Source organism: Carya illinoinensis, chromosome 5 (genome assembly GCF_018687715.1).
Source record: "Carya illinoinensis cultivar Pawnee chromosome 5, C.illinoinensisPawnee_v1, whole genome shotgun sequence".
Classification (NCBI taxonomy): domain Eukaryota; kingdom Viridiplantae; phylum Streptophyta; class Magnoliopsida; order Fagales; family Juglandaceae; genus Carya; species Carya illinoinensis.
Genome location: NC_056756.1, coordinates 42,821,050 through 42,845,207, shown reverse-complemented (window position 1 = coordinate 42,845,207; position 24,158 = coordinate 42,821,050). Strand labels below are relative to the sequence as shown.

Here is a 24,158-nt window from a genome sequence, read left to right as displayed (position 1 = left end):
AACCTTAACATGTGGTGGGAACGGTAGAAAGAAAAATCTAGACAGATTCATATGGCAACACGCAGCATTGCCAGCCTCTTCTCTTGCTACATCCAAAAGTCAGCCCTAACATGCTTAATTTGGTTGTGACATTTTCTAATAAAAAAATTATTTTCTGAGTTCTTTTTTAATACTAATATTTAGCGATTTAAAGTATTAGTAGTGGACTCAACAATATTAAAATTTGACCACTATTTGACTAGGAAGTATAAAAAGGAGCTGTAGTGGACTCAACAAAGTTACAGTAATTTTAACTTTCATCAATTTCACTAGTCAAATCTGTTGAACCTCAACTGCTCGCCAAATATTATTTTGACATAAAAAATTTCCTCTCCCTCTTGCTTTTCGATTTTTACCTGTTGCATTACCTAGTTTCTCTTTCTTAAACATATTTAATTATTTGTGTACCTTTTTACTTTAATTTGTATTTATACTATACTTGAAAAAATAAGATTGTTGACAAATTATATCAGTCGAAAAAATATAATCGTTGTAAAAAAACAGCATTAGAAAATTTTATCCATTGGAATAATATGAATGTTAAAAAATTAATGTGTAATTTTTTGATAACCAATAAATATTCAAATTACAATTAGAATTAAAATAAATGAAAATGTTAAAATTAATATTTTAATAGAATAGTGATAGATTTATTGAGTATGTTATTTGATATTGTTGAAAAATGATTAACTAAATTTATAAAAGTGAATTTCTTAGTCAAATTTTAGTTAAACTTTGCTAAACCCAACTCTTAGCCATCTAAAAAACCAATACTTAAAAGGAATATCATGAGACAGAAAAATAAATGATTGAATTGGCAAGGATAACAATCCTGCCTGGTATGCTTGATATTTATATATAGAATGTTTACATGATAAGTATTGATGGTTACAATAGAAAGATAAGATAAGATAGATATGAATTTAAAAAAAAAATACAAATATTCAAATATTATAAAATCTGTAACAGACTCTATCAATAGTTGCCATCCTTTGATTCTGTTGAGATATTGTTGAGAGTTGGAATTGAAATGATATTCTTAACATCCCCTGTCAAACTAATGGGAGATTCAGTGACCATTAGTTTGTCTTTGAGCAACAAGAATCTTGAAGAAGTGAGTCCTTTTGTAAAGACATATGCTATCTGATCTGCAGTGGATATGTATCGAGGTATGATATCTTTGTTAAGCACATTTTCTCTAATGAAATGATAATCCACCTCCACATGTTTAGTTCTAGCATGAAAAATAGGATTGGAAGCTAGTGCTAATGCTCCCATATTATCACACCACAGCTGTGGAGTAGACTTAAGTGAACACTGCAAGTCTTTGAAAAGCATTCTTAACCAATATAACTCAGTTGTTGCAAAAGCTATAGCTCTATACTCTGCTTCTATGTTGGATCTAAATACAACTGGTTGTTTCTTTGCTTGCCATGAGATCAAACAGTTGCCTAGAAACACTCCATAGCCATTGGTTGATCTTCTGTCTAGAGGATCTCCAGCCCAATCACTATCACAATATGCTACCAATTGCAGTGGTCCTGGCTAGAAAAATAAGCCATGATCAATTGTGCCTTTTAGATATCTTAGTACCCTTTTTGCTGCTGTAAAATGAACAGTTGTAGGACAATATAAAAACTGACATAGTTGATTGACTGAGTATGAGATATCAAACCTCGTAAGGGTGCAGTATTGTAGGGCACCAACAATATGCCTGTAAATGGTGGGATTAGGTAAAGGGTCACCCTCAAGTTTGCTTAATTTCTGTCCAGAAACACAAGGAGCTGAATAAGGCTTGGCACCAAGCATATTGGTACGATCTAGCAGAGTATAGATATATTTAGCTTGATTAAGATGCATTCCTGTAGAGGTTCTGTGTACATGAATGCCAAGAAAGTAACTCAAGTCACCCAAATCCTTCATCTTGGATTCTTTTTGTAAACTTTGAATTAGCCCCATAATACTAGAGCTGTGAGAACCAGTCACTAGTATATTATCAACATAAATAAGTATACAAATATGTACTGAACCATTGTGATACATAAAAAGAGAGGTGTCCAATAGAGAACTTGTAAAGCCAAGACCTTGTAAGGCTTGAGTAAGTCGAGTATACCATGCCCTTGGAGCTTACTTAAGGCCATAAATAGCCTTATGCAACCTGCATACATGATTACGAAATGTTCTATCTACAAAACCTTGAGATTGTTCCATAAAAACTTCCTCATTGAGAAAGCCATGAAGAAAAGCATTAGATACATCCAATTGTTTGATAAGCCAGTCAAAATGTAGTGCAATAGCCAAAAGTAATCGAATTGTGGCTAGTTTTATTACTGGACTAAATGTTTCTGTACAGTCAATGCCATGTCTCTGTTCAAACCCTTTGGCAACTAATCTAGCCTTATATCTATCAATGGTACCAGCTGGTTTTTGCTTTAACTTGTACACCCATTTATTATGGATAACATTTCTGTCTTTGGGTCTCGGGTAAAGGCTCCATGTCTGGTTATCCAGCAAAGCTTGGTATTCACTTTACATTGTAGCAAACCAATCAGGATTAGACACAACTTTAGAAAAATATTTGGGTTCACACGGCAGAAAACTGGTATGTAAAGCTTTAATAGGATGATTAGTGGATTTGTTGAAGAGATGTAAATGATAATCAGGGAATTGTTTGGATTTGGAATTTCCTGTCATGGATCTAGTGATGATCTGAGTAGGAGAGAAGGTAGGTAAAGAAGTAGAGGTTGGAGTGGGAGTAGAGGCTATCTCTAAGGTATTAGTAAGAATCTGTGTAGGAGAAAATCCAGGTAAAAGATTTGAGGTTTGAGAAGGTGTAGGGGCTATCTCAGAGTCAACTGGATTGAATGCTGATGTAGTTTCAGTATTTGAGGTGAAATTGGTGATAAGGGTAGTCTCAACTCTGAGTTGATCTGAGGGAACGTGATTGCTTGTGAGCATATGCTGAGATGATTGCATAGGAATAGTAGGAGAATTTAGTGAATAAAAATGAAATGGTAGAAGGACAGTACCTGATGGAGAGGATTGTCCTCAAGCAGGGTAGTGAGTGGAGCCTTTCTCCTGTGTAGGGAATAAGTTCTCATCAAAGACTACATGTCTTGACATGTAAATTTTATTGGTTTGCAGATCTAGACATTTATAGCCTTTTTGATTGAAAGCATAACCTAAGAAGACACATTTTTTGCTTCTAAATTCCAGTTTGTGTTTGGTGTATGGTCTGAGATGAGGATAACATGCACAACCAAAAGTTTTGAGAAGGGAGAAGTCTGGTTCTTTATTAAATAACTTGGTAAGAGGTATCTCAAACTGCAACACAGATGAAGGGAGTCTATTGATTAAATAAACTGCTGTATGGAATGCTTCTACCCAATATTTGGATGGAAGATGAGATTGTGCTAAAAGAGTTAGACCAGTTTCACATATATGCCTGTGTTTCCTCTCAGCAATCCCATTTTGTTGGGACGCATGAGGACAGGTAAATCGATGATAAATCCCACTATCATTCAAGAATTTAGTAAATGAATTTGAATTATATTCACCTCTACCATCTGTTTGGAATTGTTTAATTTTGCAAGAGAGTTGGTTCTCAATAATACATTTAAACTTTACAAAACAACCAAACAGATCATATTTGAACTTTAGAGGAAATAATCAAGAATATCTTGAAAAGCATCAATAAAAAGAACATAATACTTGAATCCATTTATTGATAAAACTGGTGAGGTCCATACATCACTGTGAATCAATTCTAAAGGCCTAGAAGACACACGGTCATATTTATTAAAAGGTAGTTATTTGCTCTTTCCTAATTGACGGGGCATACATAAATCTGAGTGAGATTTATTGGATGACAAAGGCAGCTGATAGTCTTTAAGAACTCAATGTAGAATTTGAGAATTAGGGTGACCTAATCTTTTGTGCCATAAATCTGTTGATACCTTGATCACATTCAGTGCTATAGATACCCTTTTATTTGTGACAAACTTATTTAGATGCACAGGATATAAGCTGCCTTCACTGGGTCCCTGTAGGAAGATTGCCCCTGTCAAGTTGTCCTTCACCAAGAAATAGGAATTAGTTAGTTTGAAGTAGCAATTGTTGTCTTGACAGAATTTTTGGATAGACAACAAATTAGTAGAAACATTGGGACAATGCAAAATATCATTTAGATGTAAATCAGAGTTAGAAAGATGATAGGTAGTGGAACCAGTGTGGGCAATGTTTAAACCATTACCATTTCCTACAACCACAGTCTCTATACCCTGATATGGTTGCTGCAATGTTAGGTTTTCCAAGTCTGCAGTTATATGATTTGTAGCCCCACTGTCTGCCAACCATGTTTCATCCTCATGAAGGAGATTGGACTGAGCCACCATCGCTGCAAGTTGTTTTGGTGGGTGTCTTCCTTGATATGCATAGTCCATCCTATGGAAACAATCCAAAGCTTGGTGGTTGGTCCTGCCACAGATCTGACAAGGAGGCTTATTAGTAGCAAATTGAGTGGATGATGGTTTACCTTGAGGTGCATTGCTGGCTAAAGGAAATGATCTCTTATGTGCAAGATTTTTGCCAAAATTGGGCTTAGGAGAGGACCCATACTTGGGTTTCATGTTCTGTCCAGGTCCTTTGTTAGAATATAGAGCAAAAGCATTTGACTCAATAGTTGGTACTTGTGCTGCCAGCAATTGTTCATAACTAAGTAGCTCAGATTGAAACTCCTCAAATGTCATAGCAATATCCTTTCTAGCAAAGGAATAAGAAGTGACAAAAGGATTATATTGAGGGTTGAGACCATCCACAATATAAGAGATTAGTTCTTCATCACTTACTGGTTTGCCTACAAGGGCAAGTTGATCAGATATACTCTTAGAGTAGTGAATGAAATCACTACAGGTACGTGAGTCCTGCCTGGTGGTTTGAAGCTGTCTCCTTAAATGATTGACTCGGGATCTTGAGGGTGAAGCATACCTAGTAGATAATGTTGTCCACACTTGCCTAGAGGTGTTTAAACCATACATTGTTGGAACAATTTTGTCAGACAGTGTAGCTATGAACCAACTTAAAATAAATTGGTCTTTCTTCTCCCAAATCTCATAAGCAGGATTGGGATTCATTTTTTCTAGTTGACTTGGATAGGCAATGAGTTTAGGAGGAGCAAGTTCTGCGACATCAACAATGCCCAAATGCCCATTTGTCCTCAAGATAGGAGTAAATTGACACACCCATGCAAGGTAATTTGTGTCATCAAGTTTGGTATAAACAGGATGAGACATATTTGATAGTGAAAATGGAACAGAAGTGGGGTTGGAGGAAGCCATGAAAATGGTGTAAACCGAGAGGCTCTGATTACCAAGAAAGAAAGTCTAAATGATTGAATTGGCAAGGATAACAATCCTGCCTGGTATGCTTGATATTTATATATAGAATGTTTACATGATAAGTATTGATAGTTACAACAGAAAGATAAAATAAGATAGATATGAATTCAAAAGAAATACAAATATTTAAATATTATAAAATCTGTAACAAACTCTATCAATAGCGGCCATCCTTTGATTCTGTTGAGATATTGTTGAGAGTTAAAACTGAAATGATATTCTTAATGGAGACATGGGGGGAAGGTGACAATGAACGAGGTTGCTGCCAAACCACCCGCATTGCTGATAATGTCGATCTTTAATTTAATGCCGGACCAGCTCATTGAAAATCTTGGGTGGATTCAATTTCTCAAAATCTCAGTGATTCTGATCATATGACAGACTCGACCAGACCATTGCCACCCTACATGCAATCGATCTCTTGAGTGATACATTTGTTGATCCATCTGTATATTTGTTGATTCAATATATTAATCCTTCATTCGTGAATATTTAATTGAAATGATACGATACGAAATCAAGTTTTAAATTCAAAATCGTTATCATTATATTATTTTTAATTATTATACGGCATCTGCATATTCACAATTATAACAATTATTTCTTATTTTTATAAACTTCAAAATATTACAATCCTCTATTATTCCTTTGACGTAAATATAACTAGAATATTTAATGCATACATTGGTTGGTTGTTAGAAAATACTTTATCACTATCATTTTTCTTTTAAGTCGGCACCCGATTGAACGTCTAAATTCCAATTAATTTTTTTTTTTTTTTTTTTTTCAATGAGTGAAATACAAGGAACTGGTCCCCTAAAAGTCAACGTGATAAATTAGTTGCCGACCCACCAGAAATGTTGGCAGCTTAGAAACGCTGTAAAGTAGACAATAATACAAGCCCACATGGAAGATTATAATATAATAATGATTAATTAAATTGTGTGGGTTAGTCGCTCGGGCTCCGCCTAATAAGCCAAAAATAGATTATATATATTTGAAGCTTTCAAAATCACAACTACTTATTTATTTTATTTTATTTTATTCTACGGACATCTATTTGGAATTCTGATAATAGGTTCTACGTATTTCTTTCGATACCTTTATTATATTTAGTAATTAAGTAGGTATTTTTTTATTAATATCGTTAATTTTATTTTTTTAAAGCAATATTTGAGAGTTTTAAAAACACATGAAAAAAATTAAAAAAATATATATATACTCGTCAAGACCCGAGTAGGTGGCTATAGAGCCACTCTAATCAATTAATGGGCTTTGCGACACTGTTAACACTATCATTTAAATACTTTTTTGATATTTTATCCATTCCAAATGAAGAATCGGCATATGTGTCGTGGTTAGAGGTAAAATGTCACTCGAATATAGAGCTAGCCAATTCTTTTGAAAATATATCGAGGCATTAATTGCTATGAACTGTTTTGGTGCGGGCCATGCGAGCATAAACCAATGTCACTGCAATCCAGAACTAGCATTCTTTTAAAACTATATTGAGGCATTAACTGCAATGTACTGTTTCGGTGGAAGCCACGAGAGCATAACAGGGATCAAAATAAGACAGTGTGCAACGATAGAAGATGAATCATTTTTGAAGAAAAGACACGAATCAAACACAAATTATGAGCCATGCCTTTAAGAGGAAAGTCATTCATAAACTTTTTTTGCTTTGTTATTGAGCAAGTATGCACTAAAATATTTTACAACAAATTAAGGCACAATTAGATAAACATAAAGTTCAATTGAATTGTAGATGCCGTATATGCCTTACTTTCCTTGAATAAAGAAAGCATGCTCTAATGGCTTAAAAGTCGGACATACATCCACGCTACACGTACGCACATGCGTGAGCTAGCCTAGTGTTGTTGACATTGGTGAGCAGGGCCGACCAATGAATAACTTTATGCTTTCATAGACTTTTTACGTTGTAAATGCTGAAGTTTAAGATTGAAAGTTAAAAAGAAGAATAAATAATAAGAGAAAGTTACACACTTTCCTCTCCCAAATTGTGACCATTTGTACGTAGAATTACTTGAGAGTTTTAATTTCCTATATATAAGTCGGTGTATTAACGCACCATTTATAATAAAGAGCCATGACATGAGTTTTTTAAGTTTGAATTTTAAAGTATATATGTGCTTGTCACACGTTTAATTGATTTAAAATTATAAAAATATTCCTCTTAAAGTAATTTTTTTCTCATCTAATAAATGATTTACGATCCAAATAGAATTTCTCTTTATTTATTTATTGTCTTGCATTATTTGATCATTTTGGTATGATAGCTGAAGCTCGTCATTATTCATTCCTTCCCTTTAGTCCTAGTTATTGTTAAATTTATCACTCATTTTTCTTTACAAAAATAATGACAACCTTAATAGTGGGGCAAGACGAAAAGAAATTGTTGGCCGACCGAAAAACCATTGGGGGGATGAAAGCCAATGTTAGAGAGGAAGGTGAAGTTGTGTGTTGGAATAGCTAAAAATCATTAGAGTTGACTGTTATTATTATTTTAAATTTTAAAAAAAGTTAAATTAGAATTAAAAAAAATTAAACTGTTTATTATATTTTATGTAAAAATTTTAAAAAAATTATAATAATAAAATGAGATGATTTTTAAATCTAAACGATCACTTAATATATTATTTAAAAAGTAAAATAAGATAAATTATTTGGGTTTATGATTATTTAATTTGAAATCGTGTTGAATTTTCAATTATTCTAAAGATTTACTATAAAAATTCAATCACTTCATAATTATTTTAACACAGCAAACATGCAAAAGTCGATAGCATAGACTTTGGATAAAAAAATTAAAAAAAATAATTTTTTTGGAGTTAAAAAAATTGTATAATTCTCTATAGAACTTAAATATTATATGCAAAAATAAATAAATAAATAATAATAATAATAATAATAATAGTGACTTTAAATTATGGCCACAAGTCACAGCACGAGTTTTGTACGTTGTGATTGTGGGAGAGACAATCACTTTCTATTTAAAGATTATGGACCACATAAATGGTCTGTGTCTTTTGAATGAAATTAAAGAGGCAATGAGAATATACTTTGCTTAACTGGATTAGACTGACTCGCGGCCCCGTGGGTCTCAGGGAGCATTGTCGTCGTTTACACTCAAATAATTTTTTGAATATCTACAATTTTAGAGTATATAAATCTCTTATATTTAAAAAATAAAAAAATAAAAAAATAGATCTTTGTTTTGAATGAAATCAAAGAGACAATGAGAATATACTTTACTTAACTCGATTAGACTGACTTGTGGGGATTTTTATCGTTTACACTCAAATAATCTTTCGAATAATGTAAAGTTTTAGGTTACGTACATTTTGCATATTTGTTTTTTTTTTTAAATAACATATATTGTTAAAAAAATAATTTTTTTATATAAATTTTAATTTTTTTTTAAAATATGCTAGATTTTTAAATTTTAAAATTACAAAAATCCAGAGTTGAGATTTGAAATGACTTCTTGTTTCAACTACTCAAATATTGAATTTCAAGTTGAATAAATTCTCAAGCCAATTGAAAGTGAATTTTTCTAGTGAATTTATATCTGAACTTGGGTGTGAATGAAATGATAAATCCCTGATAAAGCACGATTTTTCTGGAATATCATCTGCATGGATAATTTTTATTTTTTATTTATTAAATGTACATGCATAAATTTTAATCGTAATACGAGTGCATAAAATATTCTATGTTTCGCCACTGCATTACTTTGGCAAATGGAAAATTATTACTGCATTAATTTTCTTAAGCATGTTCTTTGCTTAATCTCGAATTGTTAAGTATTAAATTTAAAAACAATTTAAATTTTTCAAATTTTAAAACAAGATTTTTATAAAAATAATAATTTACTAATAATTACTTTCTTAAGTATTAAATTAAAAAAAATACAATTTCGATTAAAATGAGGGCACTATTTGGATCATCCTATCATTTTCCTTATTTTTTTTATATCTTCACATTAAACAAATTTATAGAAAATGCTAATATGTCATATGAGTTTGTCCCTCCATTTTAACTGCTAGTATATTTAAATTTTTTTAATAATTAAAGAAGTGACTTTTAATATATTTGTGTATTTTTAAAATTTTGTTAAAATATTTAAATATGTTAAATAAAATATGAAAAGAAAAAATTAACGGCTACCGCCCATTTATGACAGCTGGGCGGTGGCCTAGCATCATTCCAAGTTTATTGAAGGAATCAAGTGCTCGAAATGTCATGTTGAAATCTAGTGTCCTAAAATGGTAAGTGCATATCTTTTAAAGAGGAGAAATTTTATTTGCACATATAGATCCTTTATTAAATAAGAAAATGTATCATTTTAAGAGAGATATTTTTATAATTTTAAAAAATTTTAAAAATAAAATTTCTTAAACTTACATTGCAATCCTCAAATTAGGACAGCACGTAGTATTGCTCAATAAATAGTAATATTAGATATAATTTTTTGGCGGGTAGATCTCATAAATTTTTTTTAAAAAGCAAGATCTATCATTAAAAAAAATAATTTTTTATATAATTTCCAAACTTATCAATTTTTTCAAGAGCAATATTACGTACAGTCTCCAAATAGGAATTGCAATACAGGCATATGTAATTTTATTTTTAAAATTACTAAAATATCCATATTAAAATAATATTTTTTTGCATTTAATAAAAGATCTACACATGCAATCCCCATGTGGGGAGTGTAAATAAAATTTGTCTTTTTTTAAAAAAAAAATATCTGAAACTTATACATTCTAAAACTGTAGATATCATTTATTATAAAAAAGTGATATTAACTAAAATATAGAATTAATTATTTAGAGATGTTTTTTTATTTGTATATATATATATATATATGCTCTGGTTCATGTTAATGAGGATTATTTCGAATCAATTGTAATTATTTTTTCTAAACAAAATGTTAGAAACTATACCACAATCTGCTTTATTAATGACAGTGTCTAATAAACGTTAGATTTTCATAATTTTTTTTAGTAAGGGTTGATGTGAGATTTAATTACCATTATCATGTCAATAGGAAAAAGATGGAACAATGATTTCTAGAACTTTCCTTTCTCTATTATTATTATTTTATGAGCAAAATAGAATCCATCAAAACTAGAAATACGATATAAGAGAGAGAGAGACCCCAACAAAAATAAAAACAAATACAGTAATGCCATAAAATAGAGGAATTAAATTTTCCTAACTCAGAGTTAAGAAAGTGATCATAGGAAAGTGACTATAGCTTAAAATGTGATATATCATTGAAAGTTAAATAAAATATTATTAAAATATTATTTTTTAATATTATTATTATTTTAAAAATTAAAAAAATTAAATTATTTATTATATTTTATGTAAAAATTTTAAAAATTTATAATAATAAAATGAAATAAAATATAATAATTCTTCTATCTAAACGAGATTTAAAATATATAAATCTCAAAAAGATTGTAATTATATGAAATTTGGACTATTGCAACATTGTAGATATATATAAATAAAAAAAATCGTAATTATATGAAATTTTCGATATTTATATCAGAGGAAATTTATATTAAAAAATTATTCTTTGACGTAAATATACCACGTGTCAATTTTTTATTGGATAATAAGGTAGATTATGTCACGTATCAGTTAATTAAAATTAGATTTTTAACAAAAACTTAAAGAAAATTTTAATTATGATTTTAAAACACGTGTCGAGAGATCCAGCGATCATAACAGCTCAACTCCCTCACTCAATTAATTCCTTTTTAGAGAAAAAGAAAAGTATGAAAAAGAGAAAGGAAACAGAAAAGGGGGGGAGAGAGAGAGAGAAGTGGGTTTGAGGTCAGAGTCCAGACAAAAGGCATCGAGAGTCGGCGCCTTTGTCCCCGCCGACCAATCATCACTTCCTTTGCCTTTTCCTTTTCCTTTACCTCCACCACCATTACCAGTTCTTCTAAATCTTCCACATTATTATATAAATCCCTCGTCCTCTCTTTTCCACTGTTTCGTTTCTCCTCCTTTTCTTCTTCTTCTTCCTCCTCTCTGCTTCCTGAAACTATCTTTCTCCTTAATCGGGTTCTTCCGGTATATTTTTTTACCGATCGGAAGAAGCCCAAATTTTATCTCTGATTTTTCTGATCCAACTAGGGTTTCTATTTTTTTTATCTGTTTCTTTTCTTTATTTGTTGGATTTTTTTTGGGGGTGGGGTGGGGTTCATTTTTTGTGTGGTTTTAAAAGGCTTATTATTATTTTTCGTTAAAATATGAGGGGCGTCGTTCAGCAATCTGTGGTTGAACCGTCTACTGTGAATTGCGATGGTGACAAGGAGAAGAAGAAGAAGCGCCGATCTAATCGGCGATCCAAGCAAACCCCTCCCACTTCTGGTAATTTTCTTTTCTTTTCTTTTCTTTTTTGTTGCGTATTATTTTCATTGGAGACTTTGGTGAATTTATGACTGGGTTTTTGGGGTTCTTCACGGTGGAACAGATTAGCTTCGCTTTGTTTTTTTTTTTTTTTGGCGAATTTCATTTCTGGATTTTTGCAATAATCACGTTATGTGAACATAGTAAGATTTAAACAAAATCTAAAATTTCGTGGTGATGGAATAAGTTTACCAGGAAATGTTCCGGGGAAGTTATAATTGCTGATGAGTGGGATTATCTAGCATGTGCTTGTTACGATTTGGAAATGAGTGAATTATGGTTAGGATTTGGTAAGAACATTTCAGGTGCCTGTAAAGATGCTGTACCGTTACAATCTCCCAAGAATTGAGATTAATATACCTTATGAAAATATGAATTGAGATTAATATACCTAATGAAAATCTGAATTGAGATTAATATAAGTTTCGAATAAGTTGCATATCATTTATATTTTTACTGTTATATTCTTTTTGTATGTTGACTGGGGGAAGTCCAAGTCCTATTTCTCCCTTGTGCCACCTTAGCCGATGCTCAGAGTGGCGCAAACACCATTACCTTTTCTTTTTCCTTTTCTCTTGCTTCTAATTACTTTTGTGACATTTATTCTCTCTCCCTCTTACTCTCACACTTAATGATATAATGCCCCTTCTAAAATAAGATTCTGGCTATGCCCCTATATAGGACCGTGTGCAAAATTCAAACTTTGATACTGAATTTCCCTTTGAATCCTCCCTTCTTCCTTTTTGGTAGCTTATTCTAGTGCAGCGAATGGCATACATGGTGAAGCATCAGAGTGCACTGGTGGAGACAGTAAAACATGTCCTCATGTAACTGCAATCTCAAATAGTTCTTCATCAAAGCAGCATGGGTTGGACATACATCATGCAAACGTGGATGGGTTAACTGGAGCATCTAATGTTGCTTTCTATTCTATGCCATCGATGCATATCAGTGAACAGACAGACTCCATGGAGGTGCAAAGCATACCAAATCAGTATGTAGTTGATTATGGTAGGAAAGTCTTTTCGCATTCTTGTCTTGAACCAATTGCTTCTGGAGGGTCACCTGGGACATTTGCAAACAAGGATTTGTTTCCTTTCCCTCATGTTGAGGGTTATCAAAAAAAATATTTTGATCCATACTGGTCCATGGAGGCTGTTGATGAGGCATTAAAGGTTAGTCTGAAAAGCGATCATGATGTGGATTATAGGTTGGAATAATCTGCTAGAGAATGGAAAATTGTTGACTCATTCGTTATTTTTTGTTTCAGAAAGGTGATGCTTTTAAAGCTGTGTTCCGTGTCAATGCTTACAATAGACTTGAGGTTTGTTAAATTGTAGTTCAATATAAATTATGGTTTAAGGTTTCTCTGTGCTCATCAAAGATAAATACCTGGATAAATAATGTGACTACCCGTTTGTTTAACTGGTAGGCTTATTGCAAAATTGATGGGCTTCCAACAGATGCTTTAGTTAGTGGAATTGCTGCTCAGAATAGAGCTGTAAGTGTGCATTGGGTTTCTTTTACTCATTCTTCAATTGACTTATCTCTTGCATTATTTATTTTACACACGCAAAACCTCTGCCCCCACCCCCATCTCTGGCCAAAAGAGCCCATTCTCCATTTAATGAAGCAGTTGGGTTTTGATTTTAAATCATTCCATTCCTATATTCATGCTATATGAACTTGGTTGTTGTTTTTTTTTTTTTTTTTTTGGGGGGGGGGGGGGGGGTATGCACATGACAAAGAAGCAGGGAACTTTGCATGCTTACCGGCAAGGAAGTATACTCTTGGAGTCATTTTGTACCTGTATGTATGTGTTCAGTTGTGCTTATGCATTGTATACCCTGATTGGTTTTGTTGGTAGTTGGTGATGGGTTTGACCTGCCTTTGTTTTTGTTATGGTACATCATTTTATATTGAAAACAAGCACACACCGACCAGTTTAGTGTCGTTTTCTCTATGGCAATCTTACTGCATGTATGTGCTAGTATAATTTATATAATTCTTCATTAAATGTTGGTATTGAGATTTTTTCTCTTGTATTTCACTATTTCTGCCTGTGGATGAGGCTTATGATTGCTCTGACATTGATTTTGATGCAGGTGGAAGGAGATATTGTTGTGATCAAGATTGATCCTTTGTCATTATGGACCAGGATGAAAGGGTCAACTGGGATATCTAACAATTATCCACCAGTGGAAGATTGTAACTTACTCTTGGAAGATAGTGAGATTTCTAGTGACAGCTGCAAAGGTAAAGGTAAGGTAGATGCTGAATGTAAGCATGCCCATCACAGAAGTTGTCCCTTTCCTGAGAAGGGGTTTTGTTATGGGGACAGCACTTTCACTGGAGAAGCTGTTCACTTAGACCCAATAGGGCCGGCTAGTTGTAATCTTGTCGATCCATATCTCGCTGCTGCGTCAGATTTGTTACATGCAGATTTTTGTAGTGGGCAGAATGAACTAAACACTGCACTGGGAAGGATGTGTGCTTTAATTAGTTCATTCCCTTCAAAACGACCAACTGGCAGAATTGTTGCCATAAGTGAGATGTCTCCTCGTCGAGATGCTGTTGTGGGTTATCTTAATGTTAAGCAGTGGCTTTCTTATCGTGAATTATGTGGAAAGGATGCAAAGAACAACAAAACTTCATTGCCATTATCAAACCGTGAGTACATTCACCTGACACCAACTGACCCTAAATTTCCAAAAATGATGGTCCTCGTGAATGGCATGCCAGACTGCATCAGAAAAAGATTAGAGAAGGGTGATTCAACAGTTGAAATGGAGCTGGTAGCTGCACAAATTGCTGAGTGGGATGAAGAAAGTCCTGTTCCACAAGCCCGCATCTTGCGTAGTTTTGGACGTGGAAGTGAATTAAAGCCACAGATCAATGCAATATTATTTGAAAATGCAATTCCCTCACCTGAGTTTTCTCCTGAATTACTATCGAGCCTTCCAAGTGTTCCATGGGAGGTGCCACAAGAGGAATTTGAAAGTAGAATAGATCTTAGGAATTTGTGCATCTTTACTATTGACCCATCCACTGCCACTGATCTGGATGATGCCCTCTCTATTGAAAAATTGTCCAATGGCAATTTCAGAGTAGGAATCCATATTGCTGATGTATCATATTTTGTTCTACCCGATACAACCTTAGATACAGAGGCTCTGATCCGATCAAGCAGTGTCTACCTGTTGCAAGGTAAAATACCAATGTTGCCCCCACCTCTTTCAGAGAACCTAGGTTCGCTTAACCCTGGAGTAGATAGGCTGGCATTTTCTATGTTCTTGGACATCAACCATGGTGGGGATGTTGTAGACCGCTGGATTGGCCGTACTGTGATAAAATCTTGTTGCAAACTTTCATATGAACATGCTCAGGACATTATTGATGGAATAATTAATGGGGAGATCTATAATGCCCTTGAAAATGGACATCCCCAGTTGCATGGCCATTTTGAGTGGCCTTATGTAATTAGATGTGTTAAAAGCCTTCATGAGATTTCCAAAATTTTGAAGGAGAAGAGGTTTAACGACGGGGCTTTACGAATGGAAAGCTCCAAATTTGTTTTTCTATTTGATGAAAATGGTATTCCATATGATACTATGCTGTGTGAACAGAAGGAGTCAAATGAATTGGTCGAGGAGTTTATGCTTTTGGCAAATAGGACAGCCGCTGAAATCATATCAAGAGCTTTTCCAAGTTGTGCATTACTGCGGAGGCATCCTGAACCTAATATGCGTAAGCTTAGAGAGTTTGAAGCATTTTGTTGCAAACATGGTTTGGAGTTGGACACTTCTTCTTCTGGCCAGTTTCATCAGTCATTGGAGCAAATCAAGGAAAAGCTTGAGGATGATGCTGTGTTGTTTGATATACTTATATCGTATGCTTTAAGGCCAATGCAGTTGGCTACTTACTTTTGTAGTGGAGATTCAAAAGATACTGAAGGTGATTGGGGTCATTATGCACTGGCTGTTCCTCTCTACACTCATTTTACTTCTCCACTGCGTCGGTATCCAGATATTGTTGTACACCGGATGCTGGCTGCAGCCATTGAGGCTGAGGAGTTGTATTTGAAGCATCAAAGAATGTTGCAAAAACATATTAGGGGAGAGAGTGTGGCAATAAGATGCTTCACTGGTATTCATTTTGATAGAGATGCTGCTGAATCCCTCGAAGGTAGGGAAGCTTTGTTTGCTGCAGCACTAAAGCATAGAATTCCTTGCACTGAATTACTTACAAATGTAGCTACTAATTGCAATGAGAGAAAGTTGGCGAGCAGGCATGTCAAGGATTCCTGTAACAAACTCTACATGTGGGCCCTGCTACGGAGGAAACAGGTATATGTTATCCTCCCTTTAGCCCCTTGTAATTTGCAGTCCCTTTTTTTATAGGTTTTTTTACCCACAAGTGGATTGTGATCACTGCCTTTACTGTAGTGCATCTATATGGCGCAGGATTTGCTTTATGATTTGTTCTGTCTACTTTTGTCTTGTACCTTTGATGGTATTTTGTCCATGGAAGTTGCCACCATATTCTCTGTAATATCGTATTATGCACTCATATTGTGATATCTGTTATTTTGTTATCAGTAAATAAGAATTTTATTGTGATAATAGGCATAGCTCAAGTATACGGGACATATACAGGTGATATTTGTTATTTTAAACTTGAATATTGATAATATAGAACCTTATATGCTTCTGATGTAGCAGGAATGCTACAACGGGACATTCTTACCATGTGAATATTCTCATTTTGTTCATGACCTGTTGTCTTTTAGACTTGATAGTTTGATAATTCAATGTGATTGATAGTTTGATAATTCAATGTGATGTAATGAATTTAATATTCAATCTTGATGTGTCGTCAATTAGAAGTTTGAAGTCTAACTGGTAAAATTCAATCTGTCTGGCCTTAGGGCTAAATACTTTCAAAATGGGTTTGTTCTGTGGTGGTTAGGCCGTTTGAGTATTGTTCTTTGTTGTCTTTGTTGCCTGATTATTTGAGTACTTGCTTAGTGATTTATGTTTGGCCTCTTTTCTTTTGTAGATGTTATTCTCAGAAGCAAGGGTATTGGGTCTTGGGCCAAGATTCATGTCCATTTATATCCGAAAGCTTGCTGTAAGCTGCTTCTGACTTTCTATGCATTGCTTAAATTAAACCTGTCTCTCTTTGTATTCTGAGCTCCCTGTGTACGGAAGCTAAATTTTGCAATTAACTATCGGAAAAAAAATTGCAGTTTCATTTTCTTCCCCTTAATGCAGATTGAGCGGCGGATATATTATGATGAAGTTGAAGGCTTGACAGTAGAATGGCTCGAGGCTACTTCCACATTGGTGCTTAATTTATGTCCTTCTAACAAACGCTCATCTAGGAGAGTTACCACTGGTAAATGGAAGGCACTTGAAGATGTTGCATTTGTTGTAAGTCCATATGATCTGGAAGCTGAACTGGGGGTGTTGGGAGGGAATTCCAATGAACAAGTAGGAGACACTCTTGTTGCTGCCAAGGATCTGGAGGCCATTAGCCAATTTGACACTTCAAAGTCTGAAGTTGTTCCTGGATTTTTCCCTTTAACATTGCATCTGCTTTCGACAATTCCTGTTTCACTTCATCCAGTTGGTGGGGATGATGGTCCCATTGATATTGGGGTTAGGCTCTATATGAGTTCTTACTTAAGGTAATATGGGTGATTGGAAGTGTCAGGCCAAGTGTTGGGAAGGATACTTTGAGAAGATGGAGATAACAGAGCTTTGATTGGAATTGGCAAGCACTGTAGATACAAAAGTAGTGTATAGTTCCAATAGCATTAGAAGAGAAAATTATGGTCTAAATCTGCTGATACTCTGAATGTGTGACGGTAAAACACCTGGTGGCGAGTGTAGATACTGGGGGAAGTTTTGTCGTGACTTTGGCTTTTAGTAGCTTTTTTAAAGCAGAAGCTGCATGCTGGAATAGGCCCTTGTTTTTGTTGGCCAGTTCCATCCAATATTACTTGGTTAACATCTGCTGTCGTCTGCAGATTTGACCTTTCAAAAAAAGCCGAATTCATGCTGTATTTTTCCTTTTTGCTCATTTTCGACTGCGGCCCAATAGATTTTTGATTTTGGGCGGCTAGAACTTGCAGTAGTTCGAATCCGGTATGATGCTGCATTTTATATTGGTATGTTTGTACTGTGAAAACTGGGTGGGTGGGTGGGTGGCTGTAAATCCCAGTTTGAATAACACGTTTTCTTGGAGGGCGAAAATGGTGACATGGAAGTGTAATTCTCTTTTGTTGGGAGTGCTGCTTTGCTTTTATTTGTACTCGAGCAATTGCAATACCAAAACAAGGTTGCCACTAGAGTTCTACATGATGGATGGATGTTGCTCGATCTTTTGGTTTCAATTTAACAATTGCCCCCTAAGAAGGAAGAAGAGCTTGGATGGATTTTGATTTGAGCGTCTTCATGATCCGTCGTAACTTAGCACCACCCCCTCCCCCCCCCCCCCCCCCCCCCCCCCTTCCTTCAATCAAGGAAAACGGAAAATTGCAGGACTTAGCTCTCATTAATTAGTGATTTTGTGGTATAGCTATCAGAGTAAACAAAATAAAAGTAAATTAATTATTAACGAAATAAGGGAGCTGTTTATTTCAAATACTCGTGTATAATTAAGAAAGGAACCAAAATAAAAAAAATACAGAAATTTATGTTACGAAGATGTTTTTATCAGTAAGATGCGAGTGCATGCGTTGTCGGTACCCACTTCATAAGTAGAGTAAGAAAATTATAACTCCATTTTTCATAAAAAATATTTTAGTTATAAAAAGATTATATAAAAATAATTCATAAACTGATATAATTTAATTATCAGATTATAAAATTACTTTTATTATAAAACAGATCAGACGAAGTCATATCAATTTATAAGATTATTTTTTTATGATTCTTTAATGGATGTAGTAGTACTCATTTTTCATATAGAAGGACAGCCAAATTTCTTAATCATCCATCATTTAGATTTTTTGACCTTTTATTTTGCCTGAGATACCCAATCTAGCCGTTTTTTTAATGCAATTATAAATGAGAGGTACAAAGTATACTCCACCCAACAACCTCTTGCTTCCAATTTTATCTAAATCTAATATATAACGTACATGTCAAGGTGCAGGATTCACATAAAAGATTTGCTCTGCATGCTCCATATCTCACTTTGACGGGCTAATGGACTCGTATCACGCTTTTTTCGATGATGCAAGAATTCACTTTGGAATAGCTCCAATCGCCGAATCAACTCTCCACAAATCGCCTCGCTTTCTGATGATTGGGATGCAATTTCAGCAAAATACTGGGTTAGCCTATCATATCTCTGTGCTGCAGGGCTGTCACTCAAATCGTCATAACTACTCTTGACTAATGTATATCTCCGTTTCAAGTCTTTTCTCCACCGATCAAGAATATATTTTGGCGGCAACAATTGTTTTTCTAGATTAGTGAGCACACGAAGCGCATGTCTGCACAAGATACCTCTAAACTCAAACAGGCAACAACTGCATTTCACCTCAAAATCAGCATCATTAAATGAAACACAAAAGTTCGTCCTTTTTATGAAACCCTCAAAACCCTTCACCTCATCACGAACTTGGTAAGTATACATCGCACCCTCACATGTAACCAACGCTGCACAACAATACAACAATCCCTTGAACTCATCTTGGACTTCTCTAAATTTGGCATTGGTGTAAAGTTCCTGAAATTGTTTCTCAATAGGATAATGAGTAATACATGTGATTGCAGTACCCAAGGAACTAAAATCAACTGCGTTTTCATTCTCTACTTTTCTCCTCAAGGCATTATTATACTGCTCAACAAATTGATTAGGCATGGACTTTGAGTTCACACAATCTTCAAAGAAATAATTCATGCTTTCACTTCGCTGTGTAGTAGACAACCCAGCCCAAAATGTATTTTTTACATAGACCGGTACCCAAAGATGCCGCTCACCATAGATCCAATCCAGCCATGCGTTATCACGGAGATTGTAACTATCAAGCAAGCATTTCCAATTTTGTTCAAACTCCTCACAGCTCAAGGAGTCATAGACAAAACCTTGTATAGTACACTTGATAGCTTCATATTGAGAGTGTGATCCAAGTTTTTCTGAAAGTTTATTTATCACATGCCACAAACAAAATCTGTGTCGGGATCTTGGGAATACCGTTGCAATTGCATTTTGCATCTCTTTATCTTGGTTTGTGATTATTGCACTTGGAGCTTGTCCATTCATACATTTCAGCCATGCGTTAAATAACCACACAAAAGTTTCCGTGTCCTCATTGGATATTAATCCACACCCAAAAAGGATTAACTGGCCATGATGATTAACTCCCATGAAAGGAGCAAATGACATCCTATATGCATTGTTTAGATAGGTGGTGTCGAATGTTATCACATCGCCAAAAGAATCATATGCAGCTCTACTTCGAGCATCTGCCCAAAAAACATTTCTTAGTTGGCTTTCATTGTCCACATCTATCACGTAGTAGAACTTATCATTTTTCTCTTGCATTTTAATGAAATAATTTCGTAGAGCTTCGACACCTTCTACAGAAAGCTGAAGTCGTCTCGCCTTCCCCATGTCATTGCAGCAATCTTTTTTGCCAGAAGAAAGATTCTCGTACCCCCCAGCTTCATGTACAAATGACTTGTAGTTCTTACGCACTTTGAGTCCAGCCGCATCATTTACTTCACGTTTTCTTTTGATACTATCACCTAGCTTCTTATGGCATCTAAAAAATATGGCCTTCCCGGGACTTAAAGCATGTGTGTGTTCAAGAACGACACTAGACAATGTATATTTTCCATCAGCTGTCAACGTGACATTTATCTTGGCCTTGCATCCCATTTTCTCCACTGATCTTGGCCTAAGAACGTTAGATGCCTTGCTCCTTGATGTGCCTTGCCGAACACATGCAAGAGTGAAATATTTTAATCTCCCATCATCTCCGACATTGGAGCTTCTTTTCGAAACACCAAAACCCATACGCTTCGCGTAGTTGGTATAATATAATCTCACTTCTTCCTCTGATGAAAATATCATTCCAACCTTTGGTTCTTCAACAACATTATCTCCTTCATCTCCTTCCTTCCCATCTGGTTCACAAAAAGTATCTTCTTTATCCTCAATGTGCGATACGTTCGAGTCCATCACTCCAGAGTTGAGTTTTTCCTACATTACTAGAATATTAGAATAAAATTCCCATTCTTTAATTTTCCCAAATTTAAGAAAGAAAATATAAAGCTTGTTCTTTATTTGGTAACGTAATGATGAAGCAACTAGACCGATAACAGTTCAGTTTAGGCTAAAATAATAATAATAATAATGAAAGGATGCTAATATACATAAACTTGAATTTAAACATTGGAAAGCATGGCCACGCAATTTTCTGGTTTTTTTGGACAGCTCAGGGAGATTTTGTTGAAGTAAAGGTAGCATTCAGATAATCCAGAGTGTTCAAATAAGTTGGTTCTTATGGCATTGTCAGAAAGTAGGCACATGCAAAATGTGAACCAAATTAGATATACAAAATATTCCCATCAACGAGGACAATACCCCTTAACAAAGGGAATTGAGACTGACTCCTCATCAGTTGTAAATGTACAAAATATTGGTGTTTGTAATAGATTCCATCTACTTTATTGGGGCCTATGGCCCCAACCTGCAGGATATCAACTTTAGTCAAACATTTTTAATGTAGAGGATTCACTGACTTTCATTCCCATGGTTGAATACTTTAAGTTTGTTTGTGGCCTCTCAAAATGAACGTTGAATCTCAGCCTTCTTAACCCATAAGACATCAAATTTCACCACTTGTTATAGCAAAGTCAAAAGTCCCACATGCATAGAGTGCTTCCACTCCTTTTGGGAACCATAATTCATGACTGGTAGTTATAAAGGAGGCGTTGTGACAAAGGGGAATTGGAATATTAATTTCTCCCAGTATACTAGACCAGCCCTAATATCACATTTATCCAATCAGAATCTTAATTATTTCTCCCAGTATCACCTTTGCTTTGTCAATAACCAGTGAAGTTCAATGAGGAATGCAATTGAGAGCCTAATCAAGAGCAAAAATAAATATATAGAGGCATTTGTAGTCATACCTTGTGATTTGCCCACCTAAATTAGTGACAAAGTGGCTGTTGTGATGGATGTAGAGGGGCCGATGGAAATCACAACTCAGATGGAGAAGACAGCATAAAATCTGTGCGATCCAGCTCTGGACGATGGCAGCAAATGGCAGAGAGGATGACCCAGCTACAGAAATGGTGGAGAGATAAGTGAGGTCTGAGAGCATTGGCATCAGATGCTCTATGATATATAGCTATGTAAATTTTAACCACCAGTATGGCTAGTTTGAGTGAGTTGTGCCCGGTCAAACTCAGCTCAATTATTAACGAATTTGGCTCGAGCTCGAGCTCTTTTCACTGTTCAAACTCAACTAGAGTAAGACATCTTATGTCCAGACCCTACTCGAAACTCGATAAGAAATTGTAAATTTGAGCCAAGTTCTTAAAAATAAGTACTATAATCAATTGAAAGGTCTTGTCTTGTTGATACCAAAAACTTCAACTCTGAAAAGAATAAACTTGCATACACACTAAAATATGTTAGTATAAATTTTAACTATGGTGCATTATGGCATGGCCCTTCAAGATTTTCTTGCCTCTAATGTGCCTACCTAGTTAGGGCATTAGAGTTGTAATTCAGGCTTTGCTATTCTTTGATCACTAAATTGTTTATTTATCAAAAAAAAAAAAAAAAACTATGGTGCATTATTCTCAAGTTCTCTTAACTTCAAAATAAATTAAAAAAAAAAAAAAAAACACCAAGCAGCCGCCAAATTAACCCTTTCAAATTCTAGAAGTAATGGCTGAACACATTTTAGAATTCAATCAAAGGGCCATCAAACAGAAAGGAAATTCTCAAAACATGTCAAACACCAAACAGCCACCGCATAACCATTTCACAGTGCAGAACTGTGGTGGTTAGCAATTTAAAATTCAAGCAAAGAGCCACCAAAGTGATCAAATAACAAGGAGCTTTTAAAAACAGAATATATAAAACAAAAACACCAAACAGCCACGGAATTTAACATTTCAGCGTGTAAAACTAAAAAATAGCAAAGAGCCACCATTTTAAGCTTTTTGGAATTCAAGCAAAGAGCCTCCAAATAGCAAGAAGCATTTTACCCTCATGTTAAGTACAATGATTTTTAAACACACAACTTTAGCAAGAACTCCTCCATTCTTTATATACGATTTTCATTCCCAACAGTCGACTTTCTAACATTTTAGAAATTCTATAATCCAGTCTAACAGATAAGTAAATAGACATGTTCATAGGCTGAAAAGAATAAGGCCATCATCATGAGGGGTTCGTAGCGGTGATAGCTACTCAAATGCGTATGGACATGTACAGATTTATGCCTTTTCCAACCTGAATATAGGGAAAACTAGAAGTGAAAGTCAAATATTGCAGACAGATAGGCTTATCTAAGCAGTAAACAATTGAAGCCAACCAGTAATAATTTTAAAACAGTCAAATGCAAATAAATAAGCATAAAAAAACCCCATCTCAGTTGGCACAGTCCCCACATCTATATATTCAATTCCAAAGCATACAACCATTATAAGCACCAACCGTTTACCAAAAAGATTGAGAAGCCATAAAAAACACCACATCAGTAAGAATAAGAAAAAAATTGGAAAAAAAAAAAAATTAGTGAATCAACTTTAGACAACAAAAATAGGAAAAGGTCTAGAGAAATCGAATGGAATGATATGCGGTGTCACGGTGTGTAAGAAATTGGAGCTTTTCTCTGCAGAGATGAAAATAAAAAGTACATATAATAAGCAGGAGGGAAGTGCCGAATCAAAGAATCAACAAATAGACATAAAGTGTCGAGAACAATAAGCGAAAAGTGCTGTACGCACCTTCACCCGTAGTCGAAAGAAGATGATCAGATCAAATAGCCATCTTGCTGGCTGAAGAGAAGAGGGATATCGAAGTTGCTGCTACTGGAGTTGAGAAGGAGACAGCATGACTAGATGAGTGCTTGCGGGCCGCGGACGTTGTGTTTGGTTATATAAAACCTCTACTGGAGTAAGATGAATGCTTGCAGGCTGCTACTGGAGTGAATTGTTGTACATGGTGTGATATACAAGTACCTCTCACACATCATAAATGTCAGGTATCTTAAACAAAACCACCAGAAAC

The 24,158-nt window shown here is 34.7% G+C and overlaps 2 protein-coding genes across 3 annotated transcripts; one reads left to right on the top strand and one right to left on the bottom strand.

Annotated features, from left to right (window-relative positions):
- Positions 1-11,259: 11,259 nt before the first annotated feature.
- Positions 11,260-18,257, top strand: LOC122309833 (DIS3-like exonuclease 2). Its single transcript, XM_043123524.1, has 7 exons — positions 11,260-11,849; positions 12,639-13,063; positions 13,159-13,212; positions 13,321-13,389; positions 13,994-16,234; positions 16,947-17,018; positions 17,162-18,257. The coding sequence occupies exons 1-7, from the start codon at positions 11,729-11,731 to the stop codon at positions 17,579-17,581; spliced, it is 3,402 nt and encodes a 1,133-aa protein (XP_042979458.1). The 5' UTR covers positions 11,260-11,728; the 3' UTR covers positions 17,582-18,257.
- Positions 18,258-18,924: 667 nt separating this feature from the next.
- On the bottom strand, positions 18,925-24,019 carry LOC122308839 (protein FAR1-RELATED SEQUENCE 5-like). Of its 2 annotated transcripts, XM_043122105.1 has the most exons (4): positions 23,876-24,019; positions 23,674-23,760; positions 22,043-22,196; positions 18,925-21,107 (listed from the first exon to the last, which is right to left on the bottom strand). In XM_043122105.1, the coding sequence occupies exon 4, from the start codon at positions 21,084-21,086 to the stop codon at positions 19,053-19,055; it is 2,034 nt and encodes a 677-aa protein (XP_042978039.1). In that variant the 5' UTR covers positions 21,087-21,107; positions 22,043-22,196; positions 23,674-23,760; positions 23,876-24,019; the 3' UTR covers positions 18,925-19,052. The 2 variants fall into 2 exon arrangements, with proteins under 2 accessions (XP_042978039.1, XP_042978038.1); XM_043122104.1 differs by lacking the exon at positions 23,674-23,760 and having other exon boundaries at positions 23,876-24,016.
- Positions 24,020-24,158: the final 139 nt, after the last annotated feature.

Bases quoted from the DNA above. Each gene is read 5' to 3' on its own strand.
- LOC122309833 (XM_043123524.1), top strand. From the start codon at position 11,729: ATGAGGGGCGTCGTTCAGCAATCTGTGGTTGAACCGTCTACTGTGAAT. The intron at 11,850-12,638 runs GTAATTTTCTTT...CCTTTTTGGTAG, and splicing joins GCAAACCCCTCCCACTTCTG to CTTATTCTAGTGCAGCGAAT. The intron at 17,019-17,161 runs GTAAGCTGCTTC...CCCTTAATGCAG, and splicing joins TTTATATCCGAAAGCTTGCT to ATTGAGCGGCGGATATATTA.
- LOC122308839 (XM_043122105.1), bottom strand. From the start codon at position 21,086: ATGGACTCGAACGTATCGCACATTGAGGATAAAGAAGATACTTTTTGT.